The sequence below is a fragment of the Mastigoproctus giganteus genome, chromosome 2 (assembly GCF_048544385.1).
Source record: "Mastigoproctus giganteus isolate SK-2022 chromosome 2, ASM4854438v1, whole genome shotgun sequence".
Taxonomy (NCBI): Eukaryota; Metazoa; Arthropoda; class Arachnida; order Uropygi; family Thelyphonidae; genus Mastigoproctus; species Mastigoproctus giganteus.
The window spans coordinates 41,940,874-41,963,149 of NC_143576.1; the positions used below are offsets into that span (position 1 = coordinate 41,940,874).

The following is a 22,276-nucleotide window of genomic DNA, read 5'->3' on the forward strand; positions in this document are numbered from 1 at the left end:
AATATACAAGTTGAGTAAAAGTCGAATTTACTACTGTAATTTTCAATTCTTTCTTTTGAGAAAAAAAAAAAAAAAATCCTAAAAAAGGAATATTTTATAATGTATTTTTTTTTAAATAATTAAACGTGGATAAAGTTAAAAATAAGTTAAACTCTTTTTAGTTTTATATAAAAACAAAATTGCATTCGTTACTTCCGTGACCGAAAGAAGTGGGTCGATGATGAGCACGTTTTCTACATCCCGGAAATACACTTCGATAACTCCGCTCCTGGGCATTTCCTGTTCGTTATTGTCTGACTCTGGTATTTATTCCTTCAATTTAAGCTTGCTACTTAATTCGGATTTGAATAATTATGTTATAACTTTTTATGAGCACTAATGATGTTGTGTGGAAAAGACATTGACTACTTTCTGTATTGCTTATCTGTAGAACTAATTCTGCACAATTTATTCTGCTATATACAGTATTGTAATTCATTCATGGTGTTAGAGCATTAAAAGGTTCAATAATTTTTGTGTTGAGGGTTTGCCATTTTTTATATATATATTCGCGTATTGGTTTAAAATACTTATGTGAGTAAAACTAATTTAAAAATGATAATTACATATGAAATTATCATTTTGCTGATAATTTCATATGTAATTATTATGTTTTGCTGAGAGTGGTTCGGTGAGATAGATATATCAATGATTTTTTTTATCATTAATTTTATTTCTTTCTTTCTTGTCTTAAAAAATGTCTGGAAATTGAGGTTTTTAATAAGAATTACGGCCATAATCCTTATTAAAAACCTAAATTTAAATTAAGTTAATTTCAAGTAAAAGTTAACAATTAAAAACACATTATCATGCTACGTGAGATTGATTTTATGATATTTATTGAAATATTACCCTCAACTTGTTGCCCTGAACTTGTTGACAACGTTTCTAGGTTACGCCCGACATCTTCACACTTACACAGGTTATTACAGTTATCATTTTTGTTAATCACAGAAACAAGAAGAAGAAGGGGAAAAAAAAAAAAAAAAACCAATCATTTAGCATAAGAAAAAAAAAAAAAATCAAACGCTCTGCGTACATTAACTAATTTGTTTCCATATACTCTTCTAGATAGATATATCACTTAATTTGCAGCATTATGATCACTGATTCCTCGTGGCATGAGTGGTCTTTTCAACTATAAAGGTCGTTGTAAAGTACCAATTCAATTTGTTGCCACTTCTGGGCTTTCTTTTACTTTTACAGTTCGATCAAGTGAGGAATTCTCTGATTCACTCTCTTCTGTTTTGTACTGTATTCACTTATGAAAAGGATTTTTTTTTTTTTTTTTTTTTTGTCTCCATTTTGAGCCCTCTTTGCTAGTGATTTCTCGTGTTCAGCTTTCGCTTGTCTTATCCCATTGGTGGGTTTATTACATATATGTTTAAACTATATGTGATACATAAATAATACATAAACAAATATATATATATATGATATAAATCAATATCTCGCGACAGTCTTTAACTGTGTCATCATGCGTTTTTATTTTATTTAAGGCGCATTAGCACCTCAGTTGTTTTTGCGCCAATAAAATCAAAATAAAAAAAAATCAATCAATCTTTTACTTAACCTCTCTGATCGTCCACTTTGGTATCTTTCTTTTGCGAAACCTTCTCCACTGGAACAAATATATTGGTAACTTCCAGGATAAATCCCTTGAATGCTTTCTATTATGAACTCTCGTCCAACAGGTTATATACTTCACTCTAGTTAATAGAGCTGGAGAAAGGTACAGAGGTAGGCAAAATAATGGAAACACCTGATATGAAAGTGGTAGTTTTTTAATGTCAGTATGACATATTTATTGAAAATGTAATGATGAGTTTTTGTTTCTTGCAGGTAGTTTAGAGGTGATATAAAAAGGTACATGAAGAAAATGACTGACCTGTCTGAATTCCGAAGAGGTCAGATTGTTAGTACACCCCCCTGCTAAACAAGCGGGACCATCGGTGACTAAAATTGCTGATTTGTTAAATGTATTCAGAATAACTGTATTTATTGTCTGGCGGCACCAGGAGTCTCCTCCAACTCCGCGTAGTATGTGATGCATACCGTTCCCTATAAAAGCCATAGTGGTGCTACATTTGACAAGTATGGAAAACAAAATCTGATGGGACCTATTGTGACAGAAAGTCGAAGCTGACTGAGAGAGACCGCCGACTGAAAAGGATTGTAGCTTGAAAGCATAAAACTACTGCCTCAAAAATAACTGCAGAACTTAATATGAGACTCGGCAATCCAGTTCCTAGCAAAACTGTTCGGCGAAAACTTCTTGGTGAAATTTATGCCAGAGCCGCCATAGCCATGCCACTCGTTACTGATGGTAATGTTAGAAAGAGGATATAAAGGTGTAAGGAGCACAAAAACTCGAACTTTCTGATTGGAAACGTCATAGTTTCAGACGAATCATTGACACTTTTTCCAACATCAGGGAGAGTTTGTTTGGCAAATGCCAAAGGTAGTGCGCATCATTCAGACTGTCTTGTGCAAACCGTCAAACATGGGAGGATTGACAATGGTTTGGGCAGCAATATCTTGGTATTCTTTAGGTTCTATCATCACCCGGGGCAAAGTACTGCCATCGATTACCGTGATATTTTTAGTGATCAGGTTCATCCCATGGTGCAAACAATGTTTTCCACAAACGATGATATGTTGCAAGATGATAATGCTCCAGTACACACAGCTAGATGTGTCCAATTTTGGTTTGAGGATTATGAAATTGAGGCTAAGTATCTTCCATGGTCTGCAAAATCACCAGACTTAAGCGTTATTGAGCCACTGTAGGCATATATGGAGAGAAGAGTGAGAAACAATTTTAATCACTCAAGGAGCTTTCTTTCATAATAATGGTCCAATATTCCTTTTAAGACAGTTCACGATTTCTTTGAATCTATTCTCTGCAGAATACAAGCTGTTTTAAAAGCAAAGAGTGGCCCAACACTTTATTAGTGTATATCCATAACTCTTATCAGGTGTTTCCATTATTTTGTCCGTCTAGAGTATTTGTCTGCTTATTCCTGATGTTTTATCTTTTTTTTAGGCTATTGAAAACTCCACAGCCACTTTTTATAATTTAAACAGCCACCACCGTAACCATTCAGAATGAGATTTTTTGATTGTTTTCAGGTCTTGAATCGTTCTTGAAATATGGGTTTTCACTTTTCAGGTCTTGACTCGGTCTTGAAATATGGTCTACATGTCATGAACCGTCCGGTGTGTGTGTACACAAACAGAAAATAATAATATTGTGAAACAAATTAAATTGACAAGAAACACTCCGTCAGGAAGACTTCGTCGACATCATAATCCTGTGTTATGGCTTTGTGATGTGTTTTCAGTTTAGTCCCACTGAGGTCTTGAGCTCATGAGATTGAATTCGCACCTTTTAAAGAAGGAATAACTAGTTTCCATCACAAATCAACACTAATGTTCTCGGTAGCAGCAGCAGTAGTTTCCATTTCTGATTATAAAACTCGTGTTTCTGAATTCAGCTAGTTGTGTTGGCTTTTTATTTATAAACCAATGCACTGCCCTCCAAAAAGTATCCGGAGGACGTCGGTTTTGTATTGTCACTGCTACTCATTTGATCAATATGGGTATATAGTAACTGCCACATTGTAGGGAGCATTGAATTATCCAAAATGTTGTCAAAATGTGGGCATCGGCCTAGTTAAGCTGAGCTAGGCCATATTATGAGAAACAGCTCCTCACCTTAACCGCCACCTCCTACGAACTTCATCGTTGGCACAGTGTATTCCTCAGGATTCGCCACACCGGCCCATCTGATTGGATTAGATCTGAGTGAGATTCGTCAGTCTGTAGAACTGATTTTCACAGCTCAAATGTGCCAATTATGGCTTTCTTTTTACCATGTAAAGTGAGACTGCTGATTTGCGTGTAGTTATTTGGCTTGTGTGTCGCCGCTGTTCCATGAAAACTAAGGCCGTGGAGCTCCATACGTTGTGTATATGCAACCTAAAGTCCTGTTGACATCTTTTACTTCTGATTGATGTTTGCAGGGTTGTTCGACAAGATTGTCGTACTACCCTTTGGTGAGACTATGGGTCACGTGGAGTGCACTTCCGTGACATTCCTTTGCGACGCTTAACGGTGGTGATACCATTTTATGATAAGATTTACCGACAGTTGACTTCAGACAGTGTAGGCTGTCAGAAATTGTAGGAATAGACAAGCCAGCAATGTGCCAACTGACAGTAACACCCCTTCTCGAAATCAGTCAGCTACGCCCGGCGTGCCGTGACGGAGAACAACTAACTTCTGCGGTGGGTTCCCATACTTTTTGGAGGGTAATGCGTATCTCTAACCAAAATGAATTGAAATTATTAAAATAATTAAAATTGATCTCGATTTTTAGACTGACAAGTAAGGTTAATCCTGGCTCGGTTAATTTCTTTAAAAGTTTTTTTTTTTTTTTGAAAATTTGTTATTTTTACTTCTTATACTCTCCTTTTTAAATTTTATGTTTTTAATTGGTTTCTTTTCTTGTTTTGAATTATAAAGTTTTAAGTTAGTTTATTAGTTTTTAATATTTATTTCCTTAAGTTGTCCAAAATGTTTCATGCATTGTTGCAAAGGAAAATGGATGATCTTACTCTGCTCTCCCTTAATTAAAGTTCATGTTTAAACCAATAACCCTTAACTTTCAGTTATTTCTTATCAATGATATTTGTAGCTCCTTTACAGTGATTTTTTTTTGTTTGTTAATTCTCTGTCCGCTTTAAGAGGAGGTTCAGCATGCCGAAGCTCGCCGAGTTTGTAGATTTTTATATCAAGGTGGTAACATTTCAATAAATGTTTTCCAATCTCACGTAGTAAGCGTGTTCTTGGTTACCTATTAATATGACAAACCACATGTCGTCACCCCTTTTATTTAATCTTCAGAATGTTTTCTCTTGTTAAGATTTTTGCTGAAGATGCGGACTGAAGGATGGGTATTTAATTGCTAGCATAAATCAACCGTATCGTTATATCATAAATGAAATTAAAACTTCACCAGATATGCTTGGAATCTGTAAATTAGATCGCTTTCTCGAGAAAGTCAGGAATAAAAGCATTATTATTTTTTCTAAATAAGAGTGTCGCTTCCTTGAAAAAAAAATAGGGGTAATAAATCTTCTATAGCATGCCATTGTAAATGGCATGTTATAGGGGGGATTTATCCGTTATCTTAAATGATTCCCAATACTTGCGAATCATTTAAGCTACGTTAGCAGGAGCGGATAGGCAACTGTTTTTCAGGGACGCAACTTCATAACGTATTAAAAACTTGTTTCTGTATGTATTTTCATTTTTAGATGATGGACATTAACGCTACTACACAAGCGGTGTTGCCAAACTTTGGCAGAGCCCGTCTAATACAGTAAATGGATTTTAAAATAATGATACTACTAAACAAATGGAACGCCAGGAAATTTAAAATAATTGGGAATGTCTAAAAGAAATGATATTAGTTTTTTTTATTATTGTTATTAATGCACCTGAATTAAATTTTGATATCAAGTAAGGAGTTTTAAGATTATAACGTCTGATCCACTTTGCGAAATGTGACTTGATAACTGGTAATTCCAAACCAGTACAAGATTATCGTCTTCAAAGTCACAAGCCTTTTAAAGATTCAAAGATAACATGACGTAGAAAATGTTGCACTTTTATTTCTTTTATGAATTGCGTTTAGATGTGGTCATGTGAAGTCTTTTTGGATTTCAAATTTCAGATATATAATTTTTTTTTGTGTGTTCACCGTAGATATCTTTCCGTATTCGCGGGTGCCATCTATTAGGGAGAAAAAAACAAAACAAAACAGTAGAACCTATATTTCCAGTATTTAATTGTAATTAATTAGTAATTAATTGGAAGTGATTTGTTCTTTTTAAGCATATGAAAAAAATTAATATCACGTGATTGATTAAGTTGTTTTTATCGGAATTAAATGGAAATATCTCAATAGTACTTTTCGGGAATACACTGTTTCCCGTTGTCATAACCTACTGGACTGGATTCGCAAGTTCGTGTACTTCTCGCGATCCAGTCCAGGAGCCACTCCAACAGGCCTCACAATGGGAAATGGTGTACTGTATTCCCGAAATGTTTCCTAATTTAAATATTAGTATCGAGGTGTTCAAATAAAACCTTCTGTAAATAAATGACATGAGAACAACGAAGAAATATATCCACACTGTAATTTACCTTGCGGTACTCTATGCAGCAGAAATTTGGGCATCGGCAGCCCCGACGGTAAAGAAAAAAATCTATGTCGAAGAGTACTGGCTATTCAAGTAGGCCCTTCATATAAACACCACCTTCCTACACAGGTATGAACGATCCAAATGGCGAGACAGACAGATAGAGCTACGTAGACTACCAACCATAATAAGCAGCAAAAGGCTCACAACCTGTACCAAATTGCTAACTGGCGTCATTTCTTTCCCAAATTTCTGGAGTCCGTGTACCCGACTCACCTTACACAATCCTTGACATAAACTCCAGTGCTGCTGCTGCCAAAGTTACGTTGACTTAAACTGAGAAACAAGTTCAGACCTGTGCAGTCACTGCCAGCCATTCAATTGGAATCAGATGGAGTGGGTCTGAATAAATTTGCATCACAGTCTGCATATAGACGCTGAATTGCTGAGCAAGACCTCGTTTTACTCAGTATGATCGCTCGGTGCATTTGTTGTTGCATCTGTGTTGATACTCAGTGATGAAGCCTAAAGTTGTTGACCGCCAAAACCGGTGCCCGTGCTTCTCCAGTCCAACTGACCAACTGTCTGATTGGGATCTAGTACAACATTAAAAAAAACTAATACTGAAAAATTTGGTTTGCGTTTAAGATGCAAAATTTCGGCAACGTTGTGAAATGTGCAATTGGATGCCTTCTATAATTGCACGCTTTGGCAATTGTGCTGACTGGAATTGATTTTTAGGTATATTTTTCTAATTATTATATGTAATTTTAATGTAAATATCGCACAATTTGTACTTTACTATACCTTCCACTTTTCTTAGAAAAGTGTTAACCTATTTTAGATTACACCTAACTTTCCAATGTCGAAAATTGCTAACATAACCTATTTAATTTCCTTATTGCGGATCTCTAATTCTCTGTTGATGTGTACTCAAAACTTGTCAAACCTAGTAGGCTATTATGGGTTTATTGCCCACAGTATCTGGTTGTGTGCAATAACAGATTATATATTTATTTCCAATTTAAATGCGACGTATCAATAATGAAGCCATTGAACGTATAGCTGAGTTTCCGAAGTCCAGAGTTGCTTGGTATTATACCTCTGATTTTGGACAGCGTGGGATGAAGGGAAGATCAGTAAAAATTTTGGAATCGATAAGAGTTCTCCACATTTTTTTTTTTTTTTTTTTTTTTTAACATATGGCATCTCTGCATACTAACGGACTGTTAATTTTTAATATGCAGAGATTCCATATTTTTATTATTTGCATATTTAATATTTTAATATGCAGAGATTCCATATTTTTATTCTGACAGGTGCTCAGATTTTTTTTTTTTTTTTTTTTTTGCACCCCAACCTCAAAGTTAACTGACATTTGTTAATACGCACCTGCAGTTTACTCATATTTAGCCTCAGGATGTCTATTTGTTTAGGGCAGCGGTTCCCAGCGTTTTTGAGAATGAGACCCAACTTGATAATTCAGTAGTTTCGTGACTCAAGTTAATCCAAACTCGAAAAAAAGATTTGAATTTGCTTGATTAATTTTCCGTATGTATTTTTTTTTGAAAATTATGACGCCAAATGAACTAGAGATATTTTTAATATTACACCAAAAGGAAAAGAAATATGTATTACCCTTCTTAAATTGATCGTGTTTGATATTTAAACTTTGCAATTTATTGATTTGAGCTATTCAATGGAAATAACCTCTATGCATATGACCCATTTAGTTCCACCCATGCTATAATTACACCGATAAACAAAAGAATACTCTTTTCTGTCACACATCAAAGTAAGTGAATTCGAAAATATTTTTCGTGCTGATTTTAAATATGAAATAAATTTTTGTCCATCACGCACTGTTTTAACATGATTTCAGTACAACTTTAAAATAGATGACACCAAACACTTTTTTTTTTAAAGATGAATTACATGTTATTATTTAACTGACCTAGAATGTAACTTCTGATGATTTCCTATTGTATTTCGCCTGAAACATTCCCCATCAGCGTCCAACAGTAATCAGCCAACATTCTTAGGCTTCACTTGCCCTGGTACCTTTTCCATGTGCCAATAGCTTGATGGAGTGCTCCCCGTGCTCATCACTGACAACTCCTAGATTTTCTGGGAAAAATTCCAAATGTGAATCAAAGAAATGGCTCGTTAGGGACATATTACATATTATAACTTCATAAGCCTGGAGAATCTCATTGACTTTTATATTGGTAATTTTTAGCCTTGAAATTTCCACCCAAAATTTTAGTACCTTTTTTAAATGATACAGTTCGTTCAGCTTCATTTAACTGTTCTTCAAAATGTTCATCTTTCATAAGTTTTTATTTTCTGGTACTTTCTGCACCACTTCTGGTGGAAAGTACCACAAAACGTCTGAGAATAACCGAATTCTTTAAGAAATTAGAGGCAGATCTTCACGCAGGTTTAAGTGCTCATTATTTTACCAATTTCCAATTCAAGAATTTATTTTCAAAAGAGCATTGCTTTGTTTCTGGGTATCAAATTTGTTCCAAAATGATAGAGCCACAAAATAAGCAACAAGATAAACGCAAAATTGATTAATATCCAATAAAAGTACCTTGCTTCGTACTACTTTAAACACTCTGTTAGACCTATCTTCTGACGTTGATTATCCGTAATTGGACTCTGTGAACTTAAGATAGCATAATTTTAACTGGCGACTATTCCAGTAAACCTGCTTTGATAAAAATTTCAGCAAGCTCTCCGTGGGTTTCAGTGAGTACGGTGGCCAGCCCATCACAGGAAGACACATTAGCTAGAAACTGTTCCCAAGTGGAAGCTACATAATCGATCGGAGCTTTCCCAATTGGTAGACGGTTTCTTCTAAGGAATCCATAAATGCCATGAGATGTTGACTGAGCTATTGACAAGCTACTATATTCATGCGTGTCGTTATACGCATGATTGTAGTTGCTTGGTTGTCCACGATCTCATAATCTTCCTCAGACCATCACATTGCTACCTTATTATTGGCGCTTTGAGACCATCACCTCGTTCTTGACGCTATCATGGCAGTAGCAGTTCATCCCTTCTCACTTTTTTTTTTCATACTTAGAGCTGGCATGGATTAAGCCATGAATAATTATTGATGAAAATTAATGAAATGATAAAAAAAAAACAAAAAAAAAAAAAAAAAAACAACGGTGGTTGCAAACAGAGTGTCAATCAGATGTAATTAAAAAAAAAAAAAAAGTAGAACTGGTGCAGTCAAAGTTATTTTGCCTGTGATTCTGGCTTCACTGTCTTCTATAAATAAAACTTTCTCGTACATTTATTTGGGCAGTATTATTTCTGTTCTGCTGGAGAAAGTTGTAACCCCGATGCCACCTAAAAGAAAATGATGTGGTCAATACGATTGTGGTCGCTTATTTTCCATCACAAGTTATGACAACAGATCCATCCCCTTGGATCTGTTGTAGAAAGATTGATTTGACATATATTCTTGACATTGGGACTTCGGTGAAGCGATCGTGTAAAACTTTTCTAATTCTAAATTGTACTGTACTGCTTACATCATATTTTGGAAGGGGAAAAGTTTTATCTTGTTAAATGAAAGGCAAAGGCACATTTCTGTTGTTTGGTCGTAGGCTTCATAAATCTCAGCATATGCTATACTGGGTACAGTATGATTTGTACAATATTTACTGTACTTAAGAGTATTTTTTTCACTTTTGTTTAATAACTTTAATATGACCATTCGAAATCAGTAAAGTTCCAAGATCCCGGGAGGATCAGGACCTGAGATTGTCGGGTCCAAGTGGTTGTATTGTTTAAAATATATGGCTTGCTAGTGTAGTGGAGATTATTATGTTTAAAAGAGCTTCTCAGAGAAATATTTTGTGGAGCCGTTTTAGAATAGTTGTATTATGCCGACCGGGCTAGCCGAGTGGGTAAAGTACCTGCCCGGCAACCCAAAGGTCGCGGGTTCGATTCCCGCCTCGGGCTTGGATCACTGTACTGCAAAAACCTTTGGAGGTGCAATATGGCCACAGAAGCCGATGCGCCAACAACTACCAAATCAAAAAAAAAAAAAAATCAATCAAAGTTGTATTATAAATACCAAGTATGATTAATGTCTTGGGGACTATTAGGATATTTTACGACGTGTGTACGGAGGAAATAGCCGTGTGCGGTCACAATTAGAAATCATTTCTCGGATGTGGACCGCGGAACGACTTCCGGTGAAATAACAAAACTTCACAATGGAGTGAAGAGTAAATATATGAGGTGTGACTAGGCAGTTCAGGAATGGCCACGATGAGAGTGCTGCTGTCGCGATAAAGCTGCCAGTGTATTATGCAGCATCATGTTTGTATGATGTAATTATTATTACTGCGATTGTAAGTTATTATTATTATTAGCTATATGGTGCAAGAAAGTCTGAGGCCTTTGCTGCACTAGCCAAAAAAAAATTTCTTAGTTATCCTGAGAGAGAGAGAGAGAGAGAGAGAGAGAGAGAGAGAGAGAGAGAGAGAAGAATGATGATATTCAGCTCAGGACCCTAAGTGTGCCAAGCCTTCACCACAGGGGCTCACTAGATGTGAGCCCCTGTGGTGAAGTTGTTGTTGTTTGTCTTCATTAAATTAAAGCGGTTTTTGCTTCAAAAACGTAAAAGAGTTAGAAAAATTTATGGAACAGCTCATGAACACAATTTCTGATTAAGTTAATGAAACTTTCGTGGAGAGTTACGAATTGTTACAAGAAGCTTATGGGGAGTTCTGCAGTGTCGAAGGGACGAGTTTTTGTGTTCCACAAATGATTTTCTGAAAGAAGAAGTAAACGTTCATGATATATGAGCTGGTTATACAATATCAGCGAAAAACTGATGAAAATGCTTAGAAAGTGCATGAACTTGTTCGCACCGATAGAAGAATGGCTATCAGAACGATAGAAAAACTATGCGGGATGGATAAAAAGAATGGTTCATCAAAATTTAGCCACACCTTGGACTGAAGAAGGCCCGTGCAAAGATTGTTCCAAAAACTCGACTCATGGCGATTGACGCGAGAACTGGCTTGCATCAATATTTTGGGAAAAAGTGTAAACAGACCAAACTTATATTGGATAACGTCATTTCAGGAGACAAAACATGGATTTTTTTATTTCAGTGTGATCCAGAGATGAAAAGCAGAGATTAACAGCAGTATTTAATTTTGCTGTTTAAATTTATTTTTTTAAAGTTTTTAATAAATAATGTATTATGCACTTAAAATTCGTTTCCCAAGGACTCACCAACAATGAAACATGTTACCTTCATGCTTCCAAGTATTTGAGAGATAAAGGTGTTGAATAATCACAACGCTCTGATTCACATCGCTTTATATCGGTGAGACAGTTTCTGACGGAAAATCGCATCTTTCAGACAGAAGATCCTCCCTGCCAACCCGATATCTTTCCATCTGACTTCTTTTTATTTCTGTGTCAAATTTCGCTGATAAGGACACATTTTGGACATTTGAACGTAAACTAGGTGTCAGAAATGCTCCCAGTCGTGACAGGAGATTGTGGTTTCATGTAGAGCTGCCTAAGGGGAATTAATTACTTGAAGGGGGAAAAAGAAAATAAGTTCAATTTTAACTTGAAGGTTATTCCTGAAAATTTCTAGCCACTTCGTACATTGTTACCATAGAGAAACATAAAAGGACGTAGTCCACAATTTGTACTAAGTTAAAAAGAAAAAAAAAAAAAAAAAAAAAAAACCCGTCGATAGCAAGTCTGAAATCAGAATTGTTGTCTGAGAACTTAATTTAAGTGAAAATAAATAAGCAGTTTTGACAAAAGTGGTAATAGATCTACCACATACAAACCTGCTTAGCCATTCTAGCATAAACGCGAAGTTGCGAGCAATTACTGCAAGTCATCGATACGCCATGTAATCCCAATCAACATTTACCTGAAATAATAAAAGCAAGAAAAAATATGCACAGTTACTCAAATGATTATATTATACATGGGGTGTATCACACATAGAATATGTTTTCTAAGGGTTCGGACACATCCCGCTTGAGGATCCTATTCTACCCTGTTCTCTCGGATTGAAATTGTTTAACTGTGACCATTTAATTCGCGGACTGGTGCAGGACTTTATCTTAATTGTCATCCACTGTGGATTTCCCCTCTCGAAATACTCTCCTTTGGACTTTACCACTTTCGCCACCGTCGTGCCCACGTATTAAATGCTTCTTGCAAGCCATTTTTCGAAAGACTGCGAAGCTTCCTTTGTGGATCTGCGAGCATCGTTGTGTCGGTCGCGAAACGCTTGCCTTTCAGAGCTTTCTTCAGATGTGGAAAGTTCGGTGAATAAGGGAGATGTGGCAGAACCACGGCACCCATAGCAGTGATCACTGCCAGCACAGTATTATCTGTATTATCTTGGCATTGTCTTGACGTAGAAACCACTTCACACCAGAAAGTTCGGTCACACCGGAATATGGCCGTCCTACCGAGACACTTATTACCATACGCTTCATTCTTCTCTTTAACTGTTTCTGATGCATTTAAGCCCCATCCGACACAATAACGAATCACATATCGCTGTTCAGTCTGTATCCAACATGATACTTGCTTCAAAACGATCGTCAGTGACACGCGGATAAAAAAACTCTCTTCACGCAACACTAGCTCGACAAGTACATACTGGCTTGTTCCTCACAGTCTACTCAGTAGCGATCGGGGGGAGCGACTCCAGCGGCATTTATGGGAATTTCGATGGGTAAACATAAAACCTTGCACCGGTCCGCGAATTAATGATCACCCATCATAATAAGGAATCACTTATGAGTAATACTCTAAATAAGTATAAAGAATAATAAGTAAAAAATATCTTCAGTATAAAACAGTGCTACTTTTAAATAAAATAAATCGTAACACAGTTAGTGCAATTGCATCATGTTTTTTCCTAAGTGAATTACCAAATTGGTAAAATGGCATCGTTTTTACAATACCTCATATTGTGAACACAGTTAGTGCAATTGCATCATGTTTTTTCTTAAGAAAATTACCAAATTGATATAAAATGGCATCGTTTTTACAATATCTCATATTGTGAATACCTTCATAACGAGTTGCCTGATATTGCACTACATCGAATAAGTGACGCGTCACCAATGGAGAAGACTATTGTTACTTATTCTCGGTGGATACCGCCATCCAGATGGCCATTTCATTTCAAGGCTATTTTGGCTTATCATCGGTGGGTTGGTGGGTACTCAGTTATGAAGTATAACCCCGCAATATGAGAGACACCAGATGGTATAACAGTTTAAACTGAAAGAGTTTGGTAGGCCTCAACCTTGTAACCTATGTAAAGATTTCACTTAACGAAAAGGTTAGTGCAATTGCATCATGTTTTTTCTTAAGTGAATTACCAAATTGGTAAAAATGGTAAAATTACAATGCAGGAAAAGGAAATAGACCACCTATGAGTTTCTCTCCTCCCGTAGGTCCGTATCCAGCTGACCTTGAATTTATTTCCCCACCTGTCAGCCTCTACCACCCATGTACGTAACTTATTCCAGTAATTTATAACTCGCTGGCTAAAATAAAACGTTCTGCAATTTAGTCTAAACATCTCTCCCCCCCCCGTAAATTTAATTTATGGCCTCTAGTTCTAGAATCTTTTATAACCGTGAAAATTTCGTGCTCATTCATTTTACCTTTGCGTCTCAGAGTCTTAAACACCTCAACCAAGTCTCCTCTAAGGTGCCTAGTTTCTAAGCTCTGCAACCCACATATTCGAAGTCTTTCCTCATATGGACACCCTTTTGCCGATCTCACCAGGCTTGTTACCCGTCTTTGGATCCTTTCAAGAAGCTCAGTGTCTTTCTTTAGGTGCGGTCTCCATACTTGAACACAGTACTGTATTTCAAGTGTGGTGTAACAATAGCCTTATGTAGTGGAATTATGACGTCCTTATCTCTAGCAAATGTTCGATAAATCATCGATAGGACACCATGAGCCTTCCTTGCAACCTGTCTTCAATGCTCGGAAAACTTCATGTCTGACCGTATCGTAACACACAAGTCCCCTCCTACACTACTGGCTTTATTCAATTGCACTAAGTGTATAAGTTATTTTGGGGTTACTGTTCCCCAAGTGTTAATACCTTACATGCTGGATTAAAGCATAGCTGCTATTTTTCTGACCATCCAGAAATTTATCTAGGTCACTGTGAAGAAGCTCTGTGAAGAATGCTTGATTAAAGCATAGCTGCTATTTTTCTGACCATCCAGAAATTTATCTAGGTCACTGTGAAGAAGCTCTGTTCGGCTGTGATCATTAACTACTCTACCAATCTTTACATCATCTGCAATGATGTAAAGGAAAAGGAAATTTACAGGTTCACTCAAGAGCTTTAATTTCAAGTTTAATTTCAACTCCGTTATTGCTTCCTGCTGCTGGTTCCTGTGTTGTCAGCTCTATTATGTCATCTGGTGCATGGGTGATGATGAGGTCTAGAATATTCTTTTCCCTACATGTTGATACAAATAGCAATCATCTAATTGATTTTAAAATTTTGTTCCCCATCTGTAGTTTCCTTCCCATTTGCTCCAATCAATTATAGGCAAATTTAAATCACCCATAATAAGACATCGTTGCTTACTTGTCCATTCCATTTGCATGTAGATGCTCTCATCATAATCTTCACAATCACGTGGTCTGTAGATTACTCCCGCTGTCATTATACCTTTGTTTCCAACTATCTCACACCATACAGATTCTATACTAGCATGTGAAACGTCTGAATCCGGGAACGCTTATGATTTATAACAAAAAAAGTGATATCTATGAAAAAAATAATAATAATAATAATTGCCGGATTTCTATTGGCCTATTTTAAACGAAATTCGGAAAGACTCCACAAGTCTTACTAGAGCGAAATATAAAATTTTATGAAAATCCATCCACTGGAAGTTGAGTTATTAAATGCGGACAGACAGACAAATAATAGTTGTCAGATATATATTAGTCTGATTTTAATGAAATTGGAAGTGGCTTGACGAATCTTTCTAAAAGGCCGAAATATAAAATTTCATGAAATCCATCTACTGGGAGTCGAGAGAGAAAATAAGGTAGCTAATGTACTCAGTGCATTACATTTCAGACCCTTTCGATTTTTCTATTTAAATTAATTGAATTTTTTTTTTCCTTTTTTTTTTTTTCTGTGATTAATAGAAGTGAAAGGTAAATATAATTACCTCCTAATCAATTAATTACTAAAATTATAACTATAGAACACTTAAGAGGAAAGGGAAGTTACTCTATAGTTTTATGTTCTCTCAACTTGGCCAGTCAGTGTAGTTACAGCTGTATAATGTTTATTACTCTTCTCTCGCATACTCTTTCCTTTAAGTCACTTTTCTCTCCTATGTATGTATCTTTTCACAAGCGACACCACGTTTACGAATACAATACATAAAAAAATAATACTTATATAAATTACGGCAAAGCACGGATTGTCTAAAGCTAATAGCACTTTAGTAAACTAAAGCTAACAGCACTAAATTTACATTTAATCTATGAATTTCTTTTTTACATACAAATTGCATGAAAAAAACAAAATAAATAAATGCCGGATTTCTATTTGTTCGATTTTAATACAGAACTGTCAGTGTATATACACAATATTTTGTTCGTGGTAGTGAACTACAACAGTAGTGTAAAAGGCATCGATTTAATTGTATCTTTTGTGACTACCTTCACAACGTGTTCCATGATATTGCACTACCTCGAATAAGTAACGCTTCACCAGTGGAGAAGACTATTGTTACTTATTCTCGGAGGATACTACCACACAGGCGCCACAGTTACAATACATAATTGTATTCTTTTTCTAGTCTTTTAATGAAGTTTGGAATGGTTCAACAACTGTTTTTAGAAAGCCCAAATATGAAATTTCATAAATATCCGTCCACTGGGAGTCGAGTTGTTACGTGCGGATGATTGACATACTAACGAGCCTAAAAACTATGATTATTATTAATGTCAGTTGATAATATTTAAGATTACTCTTATAGTCATTTTAAAAATATGTGCCTACTTATCATTTATTTTCAGGAAAATAAATAAATAAATAAAGGAGAATATTCGATAGAAATTATAGAATTCCGTGGTTTGAAAGAGAGCAGCTGCCTAACTACAGTTCTTACTCAACTGAAAAACTCAAAATTAATTGAATATATTTCGAAAATGTTGTAATCTCTGATTACATGCTGCTATATGTAAGGAAGGTATAGTGTATTGTATTTTAACCGTAGATCATAACCATAATAAAATACCATAATACTATGGTACGAAGTTGACAGTTAAAATACAATTATTATTGTATTTTAACTGTCAACATAATAACCATGATCATGGTTAAAATACAATTATTATTGTATTTTAACCATAGATCAGAGTTAACGAAGTTGACAGTTAAATTATTATTTTTGGTAACTTAATTTAACGGTCTCTTTCCTTTGAAAAATCTTGAAAAAAATAATAATAAATAAAATAAATTAAAAAAAAAACGATTTATGTTATGTGAATTCATAACTTATACGGTATGCTTATAATACAGTTTTCCAAAACGAAAATTTTATAACTTTCCACAGTGTTTAAAAGGTTATTAGCAGAGAACTAGTATTAGAGGCAGTTGATTTTGTTTCACGAGGCTTTTGACCTCAACTTCTTGGATGGGAAAGATTTAAAAAAAAAAAAAAAAAAATATATATATATATATATATATATATATATTTTTTTTTTTTTTTTAATAGTAATAATAAGACAAGAACAATGATGGCTAAGGGCTGTCAACACCATTCGAAGTCCGCCCTGGAGAGACTGACCATAGCCCGAAAAGGAAGAAGAAAGGGCTTGACAGACCTCATCGAACGACAGAAGAAAGCGATTGAGACCTTGAAGGATTATTTCCAAAAAAAAAAAAAAAAAAAAAAAACATACGGAAGATAGATAAGAGGCATACCCCATTCAGCCTGAACGCGGAGACTCCTCCTGCCTAAACGAAATAAACGAAGATAGAAAGATGGACAAAGAGGGCATTCGATGATATACACTACAATGGCCTCCATCAAGACCTTATAGATAAAATTGCTTTCAACGCGTGGATCACGAGCGGGATGCTCTTATTTGAGATTGAAGGATTCATGCTTGCCATTCTAGACCAGGTAATCAACACCACGAACTGCAGAAAATACATCACCAAGGATCCCGGAATGACAGATGACACATATCGACGATGCCACCTGGTCTCAGGAACGATCCAACACATCACCGCAGGATGATCGCTCAGAACGTTCACAGACACAACCTGGAAGTTAACACAAAAATACCAGTTAATCAAAGAAAGTGTACCGTATTACAGTTACGAACCCAAGGCCTCAACCCATAAAATGTATTGCGATCTCGCCATAATAACTGGCTAAAGCCGCTAAACGATCCCGCAGTAGACCGGACATAACCCTCATCGACAAGAAGGAAAAGGCTATCTATCTGATCGACATAGCGGTGTTCAACATTGGCAACCTCCAGAAAACCTACGAGAAAAGATCAGGAAGTATACAGATCTAAGGTCAAATAGATGTGGCATATGGAACAATTAACGACTAACCCGATCACCGTGTCAATCATCGGCATTGGGCCAAAGAGCCTACACAACAACCTAGCAGCAAAAGGTCTCCCAGTAAACACCTACCGTACGAGGAATTCCAAAAAGTCGCAATCAATAACACTTATGGGAGATAGAGAGTACCTCAACCAATAACAGTAATGATAGCCGGAGATAACTACCCCGTGCACTTCGTACCGCACCAATCACGAGATGGGGAGGGGGGGGAACCATCAGGATAAATAATAATAATTGAGAGCAACTTCGTTACTTTTGTGAACTGACTTGGTTGCTTTTGTTTAGATTAGAATTCGTCGACACAGCTACACCTCATTTTAAATAAATTATGTACTTCCTTGGGTAGCATAAGATATATATATATATAAACTTAACTAATTATTAAAGTTGCCTTTTAATAATTAGTAAATTCTACACGGATGCTACACAGACGAAGCGACATCAGTGACGTCAAATAACTTTGTTTATTGGCAATGGAATTGGATAATAACATCCTTCTCCCTGAGGAGGAACTGTTAATGGCGGAATTGTGCGCTAACTTTTCCCACATCGTATGTGGCACCCTGCAGGAAAAGGGTGGCTACTCTTGCTTTAGAAAATGTTTCTTGTGACTAGCACAGGTAACGAGAACTCTTCCCTGCTGTCCTTTGCTGGAACGTTGTCACGCACCGGGAGAATTTAAAAACAGCAGAATGCACGTGGGTTTGAATCGCATCTCGACTAAAAACTGTTAGGTTTATTCCCCATTCTCATTTTTCCAGTAAGAAATACATTATGTGAAAATGCTACACTGTGAATTTGTTTGAAATATTACTTTTTGTTCTAATAATAACCAACTTTCCCGGAGAATTCCAATAATCTGTGACTTGCACTTTTCGTTGATTTTTAAACTTTAATAAGCATTTAATAAAGGTGTGTGTGTGTGTGTGAGAGAGAGAGAGAGAGAGAGAGAGAGAGAGAGAGAGAGAGAGAGAGAGAGAGAGAGAGAGAGAGAGAGAAACAAAACAAAACAAAAAACGAAAGACAACATAAGAACTTCCTTTTTTATTTCTCCCTAAATTAATGAATTTTTTTTTTTTTTTTTCAGGAATGCAGATGGCTCTAGCAGATTTCCCAAACTTGATGAGTGCGCACACTTTCATTACGAGAATGTGGAGCTGGGGCCAGTGAAGGTAGGTCATTTCGTTTGCAGTCGTATTGCTTATTGTTAGAAATACCATTTCGAATTCTGTTAATGGATATTTATTCTCGGTCAAGAAACGTTTTTATTATTTAGTTTCAGTAATATTTTTAGTACCTGTGAGGTACTTTAGTACCTTTTAATAATATTTTTTCCAATGGTTTTTATTGCTATTGTCACAGATTATAGTATGCTTTATTTAATCCAGATTATTATTTGATAGCACAGTCGTGTTAAATACAGAATCCTGGACGCGATCACATCCAGGCACCAGCTTTCATAAATAGCAAAATGTATAATATCCTGGGACCTTTTCTTCTGGTAATGGAACGAGCAGGACCTTCCTTGTTTGCACCCAGGTGCTTAAAAGTGTTAACACCAATCTAACGATACCTATTATTATGAACTATTGAGTTATGAAAACAGCTGTCAGAACAAGTAGGTGGCCATATATTTTGACTGGCAAAGCCACCCTTATTTCGTCGACAGCTCTGGTAGACAAATTCCTAATGGTATTCGTCAACTATGTTTGTATCTACACTCAGCGCCCTCCTTATTATGTCGCATGCAAATGTTGATACGTAATACCATTGACATGTGACCCTGATTATATGCCAGGACAAAGTGGTTATTACCTGTAGTACTATAGTGAAAGTACTGCGGCAATGGGCAAACCACGTGGCCCACGGATCCCTGAATATGGAATACTGATAGGTGCTCGGAGGAGAGGTGCCAGTGCCAGTATTTCAATAACAGCCGAGATCATGGAGTGCGGAAGTAGTGGGAAGTGGACTACAGTATGCAAAGAGTAGCAGATTAAACAAAAAAAAAAAAAAAAACCAACGAACTGTGGAAGAAAACCAATAGTTGATATCTGGGAAGAACGGATGATTATCAAGATCGTATGGTCAAAAAATTGCCATTATGAGGGAAATGACAGCCCAGTTCGGAGAATACAAAGAGCATTGCACCGTATATGCTACAGCAGTAAACGATTTCACTTGCACATTGCTGTCTTAACTGAATAGGAAGAAATAGTTATAGGCTATTGAGCATCAGAACTGGATATTAGTTCATCGAAAAGGACAATGAATCTCATTTCCAACCGTATTATTTTTGGCAGGTTGATGGTTAACGACAACAGCCTGAGACCATGAACACAACAATGTGTTCTGAGGGCATGTTTTTCTGGGCGTTCATGGGTCCGGTCCCTTGATTTACATGGACTATCGCAATGTATTTAAACATCGTTGTTAATAGGAGCACTCCATCGTGTTGATGGTTACTCCTACCAGGATAAAGTACCGTGCTTAAACGTTATTCGACTGTTTCATGTAATATAATAAAATAAATAAATTTTCTGTTTATACTCCGGGACGACCAAACGGTCAGAGGAGTTTACAAGATACACAGAATACAAGAAACAGCACGTATTCAGCAGTCATGGGCTTGAACCCCGGTCACTCAAGGCACGTATACTTATGCACCCGCGCGCCTGACCACTAGGCTACGGCGGCCGACTTCACTGTTCCATGGCTTCTGCACCTCAGTCCCATAAAACATATGTGGGATGATATTGAAACGGTCATCCATCCGAAATTTAGAACCAGTGGCAGCCAGTCTGCAAGAGTTGTACGAAGAGTTGTCCGGTGAACATGTGCCAGCCAGTACTCCACCAGAACATTACTGGAAGTTCACAACACGAGATGAATTAGTAGTAAGGTCAAATGGAGCAAGGAAGCGGACTTTCTCTGCACAAAAAGGGGAGGGGGAGAAGAAGAAAAATTTAATATTTGTGCTGTTCCTATTCCCGCTGTGAATTTAGCCGGACTCACTGCCTTTGACAACTAGAGAGATAACTTATTCCGATGTTCGACAACCCATTCTGCCGACCGGGCTAGCCGAGTGGGTAAAGTACCTGCCCGGCAACCCAAAGGTCGCGGGTTCGATTCCCGCCTCGGGCTTGGATCAAAGTACTGCAAAAACCTTGGGAGGTGCAATATGGCCACAGAAGCCGATGCGCCAACAACTACCAAATCAAAAAAAAAAAAAAAAAAAAAAACAACCCATTCTCGATAGGTAAACTTCATAAGGTCCGGTCTTCTGTTTTACCTATTTATCATATTTTTCATATCATATGATATTTATCATATCAATTTATCATAGGTAAATTGAGCCATCGCAGCAGCCTAAAATGAATATGGTTAAATTGAATCAAAATTGTCCAACGTAAGGCTTAAATAGACTTGTCATAAATCTGCAGTGTATTTTATAATGGAATGAAAGCAGTAAATTGTTAGAAATTTGTTTTTTCTCAAAAATATAAAATAAATAAATACAGTATATATATATATATATACTGTATTTATTTATTTTGTACACTGTACTATTTTGTACTATTATGTACACTGGCGTTCAAAACTTAAGAACCAACACTATTTCTAAAGGTTACAACCGCAAAATCTTTACTTAAGGTACTCTTTACTGATGAGAGTAGATTCAGTCTCAGAAGCGATTCTGGACGTCAGCTAACCTGGCGAGACGTTGGTACACGGCATCAACCCGCAAACATCACTGAAATGGATCGATATGGCGGTCGAGGTGTTCTCATTTGGGGATGCGTTATCTTGGATGGACGTACACAACTCCATATACTGGAAGGCGGTACTGTACTGAGGTAATCCTTCCCCATGTGCATCTGTTATGAGGTGTCATTGGCCCCAAGTTTGTGTTTATGGATGATAACGCCACACCCCATCGCACTGAAGCTGTTGATATGCTTTCGTATGGATTTGCCTGCCCGTTTCCCTTCGATCTGAATCCCACCGAACACATATGGGACGCTCTGGGAAGACGCCTGGCGACACGTCCACACCCACTAGAAAATGTTCACCAGCTGAAGATGGCGCTGACAGAGGAATGGACGATGTTACCGCAAGAAATTATCAACAACATTGTTCAAAGTACGGACAGGCGGTGCAAAGCTTGCATCGACATTAGGGATAGCCATATCTCCTACTGAGGACCACCTCTTCCCTTTGTTCCATCTTTGCCAGTGATGCATCTGTATCATGGCAACCAGTGCTATTTTGCCATTTTTGAATAAAGTCCCTCTGTATCGTTTTGTTTCCTTCATTTCTGTACCTCACGAGGTTCCTCTGGTATGCTTTTCCCATATCCAGG

The 22,276-nt window shown here is 36.7% G+C and overlaps 1 protein-coding gene across 8 annotated transcripts in view; it reads left to right on the forward strand.

The window, feature by feature from the left end:
* The window catches only part of CdGAPr (GTPase-activating protein CdGAPr), a 514,430-nt gene that overhangs the window by 270,270 nt on the left and 221,884 nt on the right, over positions 1 to 22,276 (forward strand). For all 8 annotated transcript variants that reach the window (XM_090388748.1, XM_090388756.1, XM_090388774.1 and 5 more), the window contains one exon: positions 19,001 to 19,085. In XM_090388748.1, coding sequence (XP_090244874.1) covers positions 19,001 to 19,085 — 85 coding nt within the window. The remainder of the gene's footprint in view (positions 1 to 19,000; positions 19,086 to 22,276) is intronic.